Raw genomic sequence first — 8,197 nt, forward strand, 5'->3', positions numbered from 1 at the left:
TTTCGCTGACGCGCCGGCAGCATCTATCCAGCCACTCTACTTCTCGCTCGTTCACCTGAAGCTACTCGCCGACAGCCGTAATGGACAATCCACTCGGTGGACTGTTATCGAATACCCCCCCCCCCCTGACTTGCACTCCAAGTAACGCTTTTCGCGGACCGGTCTTGTTTAGACGCTAGTGCAGACGCTCCGGCTACTTGGCCACTTACATCTCTTGCCCACTCGTCGACCCCTTCAGCCGGTTTTGCTGTAAGGTCCAGCGGGCTGTAGGTAGCCGCTGGTTGATCTCTACTTGCTGGAGTTGAGGCTTCGCTTTGTAGCCCAGTTATGACCACATCTCCACTACATTTGGCTACGTCCTCTGCCTCGGTCACGTCCATAATTTGCACAGTTGAATCCTCACTCTCAGCTGTTGCGGTCACTGCGGCGTAGGAACGGACGCACTCGGCGTGGACGTGACCAAAACGCCGGCAATATGAGCACTGCGGCACCTTGCACTCGAGACGTACATGTCCCGAACCATGGCAGCTCAAGCACGGCATATATGCCGACCTGGTGCAACAAACAGCGCTAGTTGACAGGCAACGCGGATCTGGTGTCGCAGATCCTCAACTTTGAGACCAATCTTGAGCTTCTGAAGCGCAGTCCGGGTTGTCGAACCTTTCTCGTTCACTCCCTCCACGCGCCAGCACTCCCGGGTTACCTCAGTCACCTTGCTAAACGCCACCAACGCCGAGCGCACGTCGTCGTCTGCCATGTCGTGTAGCAACCAATGAAGCCGAAGCCTCACCTGCTGCTCCAGTGGGTCGATGACGACACAGGTTCGTCCCTGGACCTGGACTTCTTAGATCATTCGAGCCAACCGCTTCGTCACCTCCGGGCTGTTTAATGTCACGGCCCACACGTGGTTGATCTCGTAGCTGCCCAAAGCAACAACATCAGGGAGCAGCTGTTCCTTGTCCAAAGCGTCCCGGAAATCTTCGACCCTGAAGAGCCACGCTCGAACATCCTCATGCAAGCACACTGTGTTCAAAACGTCAAAGTAACACGTCCTGTTGGCAAATGCGCCAAAAGAATCCTTATCGACTTCAGCTACAATCATCTTACCGCGGACCAAGTGGGCCGCTGTACCGCTCGTGAAGAGCCGACATTCAGCATCTGCTCACCTCAGTGGTTGAAGAATAAGTCGATGAAGCCACGGCTGCTCTACGCTTGCGGCTTACTAAAGGCGCGCCTATAGCGTGCCTGACTGCACACGTCACGTGGTCACAGAGACGCGCTCGTGCCACTGTTCGCGCGTTTGTCGTCGTCTTCCACAGCTGGGAGGCTTACGCCTTCAGGTTTTATAAACGTGTAACACTTGCTTTCTTTTAGTGTTTGGATATGCAAATGTGTATTACTTTTGAAAATACAGTTTTTATGAAACCTTGCGTTAACGTGATCCTCTTGATTTATTGTATTCAGCTCGTAACAGTTTTCTGGCTGAACTTGCACACTACAAGTACCCTGGTCTTTGGATTTCAAATGACTTTAGCTGGAGCAAACACGCATCAATGGTGTTTTTGTCTCCTGTAACCATGAGCCTTTTTCTTCGGACTAGTGCAGAACCTATATACTCTAGTTGTTCGCCTTTATAGCGTTTAGAACAATCTTACCGCCATTTTCACACTATGCATGCATCCATCGGCTGGTACCCTCATGCTCAAAAACATATTAGTAAAATCGAAAGAAGGTGGTACCAAGGATGGCGGTACGTTTTATTTATAACCGCGTTGAGCCAACCACGTTCACTGCTTGATTAGGAGCAGAGAACCTCCCGACACAAACGTAAGAAAACTGTAATTGACTGGTTAAAGTTCTTTCAGTAATAAAGAGGTTAATAAGGAGGACATCTCCCAATTACTTTCTTTTTCTACTGGGTATACCACAAGATTGAGACACGCGTTAACAATGTAACAACCCGCAATAACACTTTTAAGTATTCGTTTTCCCTAGGACAGAAAACGAATGAAATAAACCCACTAAACAAGCAGTCGTAGAACCATTCATAAACCTCTTCTCCTCACTGTATGCCAGACGAGTAGCAGGTAACAAAAAGCACTTTATTCAGAAACGCAGCTGAGTATATAAGGAGCATTGCGATAAGCAGTAGGCGTGTTGCACATGTGCACTGGTTGACTTCCAGGCATGACATTGCGCTCCAGTACATCTTCCCTTCTTCAGGGAAAAAAAGAGAAAAAAAAACATTGATGAACATTTTCATTTGCAAACAAGGATTGCTTTGCTATTTACGTTCTGGTAGTGGATAACGTTGCGGCTCTTGGCGTACCCGTTCACTTCTTCGAAGTGGGGCTTGAACTGCGTCTGCTGGGGTACTTGGCGCTGCCTGTTTTGGTGTTTCTGCTTGTGACTGAGCAGGCTGAGCAGCATCTGTGGCCCTGAGATGCTCTCTCGTACGGCGTAACTGCTGTCCACTGTCTGTAGCCACTACGTAGGATCGCGGTGGCCCCGCAGGACCAACCACCATGGCCGGAGCCCACGTTCTGCTGTGTGTGTCGTATACGGACACCTTGTTTCCGCTATGAAGGTCTGGCAGAGCCCGTGTCGTTCTGTTGTAGTAGGAACGCTGTTTATGTCGTATTTCTTGTAGTCGCTGACGAACTGCTTCCGTGGGTATCGTCTTGGGCTCCAGGTGGCAGTTGAGAACCGGGAGTTGGCTTCTGGTGTGACGTCCCATGAGCCTTTGAGCTGGCGACTGCAACTGTTCGTCCCTTGGAGTGTTCCTCCATTCCAACAACGCGCTGTAAAATTCAAGGGTGGAAAACGGGCATTTGTTTAGCAGATGTTTAGCTTCCTGAACGGCAGGTTCTGCCAAGCCGTTGGCACGCAGGTAGTACGGGCTAGAAGTGGTGTGGCTGATATTAAATTGACTTGTGAATGCTTGGAAAGTTGCACTGTTGAAAGGAGGGCCGTTGTCACTGCACAGTTTGGCGGGAATGCCATGTGTCGCGAAGATTTCGGCACTTGCGTTGATTACAGCAGTAGCGGTAGTCCGATTAAGCTTGCGAACCTCGAAGAAAAATGAGTAAGAATCTACCACTATGAGGTAATCATTGCCTTCGTGGTGGAAAAGATCGACCCCGACAAACTGCCATGGCAAACTCGGTAGTTCGTGACTCAGCATGGGCAGTTTTGCATTTCTTTTTTTGTACTTATCGCAAACAGCGCATGACTTCGCCACATCAGAAATGTTGGCATTCATGTTTGGCCAGTACATTACCTGTCTTGCTCTCGCCTTCATTTTATCTTCGCCACAATGTGCAGCGTGGAGGAGGCCGAGAACTTCCTTGCGTTTTGCTGGCGGAATTATAAGCTTGTTGCTTCTGAGAAGCAGCCCATCCTCGACGTGGAGCTCATCACGGTAGCTCCAGTATGGTTTTAAAGCATCCGGCAGCTGCTGCTTGCTTTGGGGCCACTCTGTACTTGCGTAACGGCAGAGTTCGGTCATGAGGGTGTCCTTATCAGTCTCCGCTTTCATGCTGAGCAGCTGTTGATCTGAAACAGGTAACGAAGAAACAACATTGACTTGAAATTGCTCTGTTTCATCCACCAGCTCTGTTTTGCAAGGAAAGCGCGAAAGTGCGTCGGCCAAAGAAAGTTCCTTTCCTGGCTTGTATATCACGCTGATAGGGAATCTTTGAAGAGTGAGGCGCATGCGTTGAAGGCGAAGAGGGCAATCGCAAAGCGGTTTCTTGAAAATCGATTCGAGTGGTCGGTGGTCGGATTCTACCGTGACTAGGGGTTGTCCTAGTATGTAGTCCTTGAATTTCATGCAGCCATGAACTATGGCTAGGGTTTCCTTTTCAATTTGCGCATACCGCTGTTCTGTGGCACTTAAGGAGCGGGACGAATCGGCAATGGGGTGGTCATCTTGCAAAATGACTGCTCCGACACCGTACTGGCTCGCGTCCACGGACAGTTTCACTGGCTTGGACTGGTCAAAGTATGCTAGGACTGGTGCTGTAGCAAGACTAGCTCGTAACCTTTGGAAACTGTTTTCCTGCACTTCTGTCCACGTCCAAGCGACGTCCTTCTTAAGCAGCTCCCGAATGGGTGCGGATGAGACCGACAGGTTTGGGATGAACCGAGATACATAGTTTATCATTCCAAGGAACACTTGAAGCTCCTTACGGTTCTTCGGCGGGGGCACTTGCATGATGTCTTGAACTCTGTCCGGGTCCAGTGACAGCCCTTCGGCAGTGAGGAGGTGGCCCATGTAACGTACGCTGCCCTGCAAAAATTGGCATTTCTTTTTATTTAGCTTTAGATTGCGTTCCCTACAGCGTTGAAGCAAGGCGGCGAGGTTCGCGTCATGCTCTTGCCTTGTCTTTCCCCAGACCAATATATCGTCCATCACGACAGCTACGCCAGCCAAGCTTCCAACCACCTCGTGCATGGCGCGTTGAAAAACCTCTGGCGCTGATGTGATGCCGAATGGCATGCGCAGAAATCTGTACCTTCCGAACGGCGTGCTCATGGTGCAAACACGCGAACTTTCTTCGTCGAGGGTTATCTGCCAGAACCCTGACGCGGCATCGAGGGTGGAAAAATATTTGGCTCCTTGCAGCCGTGGCAGTACGTCTTCCAATGTAGGCATATGGTAATTCTCCCGCAAAATCGCCTTGTTTAAGTCTGAAGGATCCAAACATATGCGTACCTTATCCTTTTTGAGTACTACAACCATATAGCTGGACCACGAGCAAGGCTCTGTCATCTTTGCAATGACACCATCGCGTTCCATCTCGTCGAGCTTCGCTTTCACGGGCTCTTGGAGGGTGACGGGAATTCTCCTCGCTGGTTTTACGGTTGGTCGTACATCGGGCTTCAGCTGCAGGCGGTAGGTGATGCCCTCAAGTTGTCCTAGACCCTGGAAGATGTCTTCAAAGCCAGATATCAGGATCTCGGACACTTCGTTGACGGCATCTATGCGTTTTATGAGGCTCAGTGTCTCAGCGACGTGTCCGCTTAATGTAACTGGCACATCTTGGGCAACAACGAAAAACGTAACCTCGGTGCTCCGATTCTTATTAGAGACAAGCAGGTTTATCTTTCCGATTGCTTTTTCTGTGTGACCGAAAAACGTACGCAAGGCTGCGCAACAGTTCTGCGCTGGTGCCGCTGATAACTTTCGAAAGACCGTTTCTGGCATAACACAACAGTTCGCCCCTGTGTCTATCTTACATTTGGTCATGATACCAGCCACATTTAACACTGACACCCAGTGCTCGTCGCTCGTGACCGCTTGAACCTCCAACGCTTGAAGGAAGTATGCCTCGTCGCCAGTCATTTCCACCTGTCGTACGTGCCGTCCTTCTGGCCGCGTTTTCGAGCTTGGTGTGCGGCACACACTAGCAAAATGGTTTCGGCCATTACAATTCTTGCAATACCTCCCTATTGCTGGACATGTTGTCGGTTTTTGATGTTGTAAGCCGCATTTCGGGCAGGTGGCAGTTTTTGCTTTTACAGCGTCAATGTTCCTTTCTGATTCAAAAGGAATGCTGCCGCCCTGGCTGCCTCGGATTTCAGCGACCTGTTCTTTGCTCTGTTCCTTAGCACGGCAAATCTCAACCGTTTTTCCGTATGAGGGATTTTCAGAGATAAGTCTCTGCTGCAGTTCTTTGTCCCGTATTCCAAGGATTATTCTACTGCGTAGAAGTCTATCTTCAATCTCGCCAAATTCACACTGCGCAGCTAGAGTCTTCAGTTCTGTGAGCCATTCGTTAAATGACTCGCCCTCGCGCTGGTTCCTGGAACCAAACCGAAACTCGTTGTAGGTGAGATTTGTAACTGGTCTGTAATACTCTTCGAACTTCTGCATTAAAACTTTCCGATCATTCTTCTGTTCCTCGTTTTCAAACTTGAAGGTGCGGTAAACACGCCTTGCATCTTCACCGATCGTCATTAAAAACGTAGCGGTCTGAACATCCTCGGGCTGTAGATTCAGCCTTGTCGCTGTTGCAAAAAGTTCGAACTCACTTTTCCAGATGTTCCAGCCGTGGAAAATGTCACCAGTAGCGTCGAGCGGCTTGGGCGGTGGTAGCAGTGTCGAAGTCATCGTCGTGGCTCGTGGTTGTCGTTCCCGATGAACTCTTGCCTCCTACATAGGAATTACTACTGCTGTTAAGGCTGTGGTCCCATGGAAAAAAAAAACTAGCCGCACGGGCAGGAACTGCCGTGACCACTTCTGACACCATGTATGCCAGACGAGTAGCAGGTAACAAAAAGCACTTTATTCAGAAACGCAGCTGAGTATATAAGGAGCATTGCGATAAGCAGTAGGCGTGTTGCACATGCGCACTGGTTGACTTCCAGGCATGACATTGCGCTCCAGTACACTCACAATTTCACCAGTGATCTGTGCCTCGCACGAAGTACTCAGTTTGCAGTTTATTGCAATGTTTTGCTGATGTGTTTAGTTCAAGTGTGGCATCGTGATGCATGCACAAAGTGTGCATTCCTTTTTCCTGTACTTTTCGTCTATTGCAAATGCCAGGCTAACGTAAGTTCTCCCACATCGGGGTTGCAGCATAAATAAATAAATAGACGAAGAAAAATATATGTTCCACAAAATTAGTTCCAGCTTCTCCGTAAATGCAATCCCGTGTGTAGCCATTAGGACATTCGTCACATTTTGTTTGGCTGCACACAGGTGAGACAAAGGGCAACAATAAGTGGAGGGTAGGACGCTTGGTTTGTTTAACATGGGGGAACGGTACAATAAAAAAATGTGGTTGATCCCTCTTATATAGGAATCGGTATAGAACACGAAAGTGAAACGTGTCTTCACAGAAGTAGTGTAATGTTTATTGCACATTGATATATAATGTCTATTGGTGTTTTGTGGCTAAAGCGCCCTTAGGCGTTGATGCACCCACGCTGACGCCTGGTGGCACGTCTCCTCCATCACGACTACCAACGTCGATGACCATGAGCAACCGTCGTGCATATGGAAGCTGCACTACGCCGCACACGCTAGCACAACGCGAAAGACGAAGCACGTAACTGACACACTAATACAACGCGCAAGACAAAGCACGTAACTGAATCGTCACCGAGTCAAATCAGCGCGTACAGCGCGTCGTAATTGCAGCCTCCGCGATCAACTTCAGAAACATTTTCAGAGCTAATTGCGGAGGCCACGCTCCGCTGTGCTGAGTACGGTGAACGCCACCTAGTAGTGCTTCTGCGAGAACGCGTTGGTAGTGCTTCTTGATGCCAGCGTCCCTTCGAATGCTGGCATCGAGGCGTCGTAGTGCTGAGACCACCGAAGCGTTCACTGTCGGTGCGCGTTAGTGTCATAATGCAGTACTTCTCTTTTCTGCTCGTAGGCGGCGGCACCGCCCCGAGCAAGAGCGCGGGTACACGGAGGAGTGTTAGATATATAAGGCGCGTCTGTGTAGCTCTCTGCAAATGCGTTTGTGGCGCAATGGGTTAAACGCTCGGCGATCTATCGTCGCGGACCGAGAGGTCGTGGGTTCGATTTCCAAATTTTGCATGTTTGTGGAACTTTTTCTTCTGGTTTCTTTCTTTGTATTATGTTCGTGTATGTTCGTGTGACGTATTTCCGTGACGGAAATACGTCAGTGAAGTCTTGGTGGACCCCGGCATAAAACACCTTCGTGTTAAAAAAAAATATGACTCAACGACATTGACACTAATTTACAGCATGTCAGTGTTACGACTGGCCTCAGTGTTGAACAATTTATGTCGCGCCGCCAAAGCAACGGAGAAAGCCCGGACGCTTTAAATACGCGGAGCCGCCTGCAACCGTTAAAGAAACGCCTCGGAGGCCTCAACGGCGAAAAGACCATAGTGTTTGTGCGCACATTGTGGCCTCCTTCCTAGAGGGCGCGCGCGGCGCCCGATGTCTGCCTAGGCTACACCGTACTGTCTTCGCTCGGCAAGCGGGACGGTTTAGCTGCGCGCGCGCATTCGTTGCTTCTCCTCCTCCGCAAGGAAGTCATGTCTGTGTGTTCGTGTGTGTGCGCGTCTGTGCTTTTCCCTATGCTGGGCCAGTGGCGGTTAAAGCAACCGTTGCGCTGTTTCACGCACCGAGCGGCGGCCGCAAGTACGGAGAGCTTTAGCTCTTTCGCTGTCCTGAGCGAGGGTGTTCCGGACTCTATAAAACACGCCCCGC

At 49.9% G+C, this 8,197-nt stretch overlaps 1 protein-coding gene across 1 annotated transcript; it reads right to left on the reverse strand.

Moving 5' to 3' along the window:
• Positions 1-2,204: 2,204 nt before the first annotated feature.
• Positions 2,205-3,197, reverse strand: LOC125946098 (uncharacterized protein K02A2.6-like). Its single transcript, XM_049668559.1, has one exon. It carries the CDS (start codon positions 3,182-3,184, stop codon positions 2,285-2,287), a length of 900 nt encoding a protein of 299 aa, XP_049524516.1. The 5' UTR covers positions 3,185-3,197; the 3' UTR covers positions 2,205-2,284.
• Between the last annotated feature and the right edge of the window lie 5,000 nt (positions 3,198-8,197).

This window comes from Dermacentor silvarum, chromosome 5, assembly GCF_013339745.2.
Source record: "Dermacentor silvarum isolate Dsil-2018 chromosome 5, BIME_Dsil_1.4, whole genome shotgun sequence".
NCBI lineage: Eukaryota > Metazoa > Arthropoda > Arachnida > Ixodida > Ixodidae > Dermacentor > Dermacentor silvarum.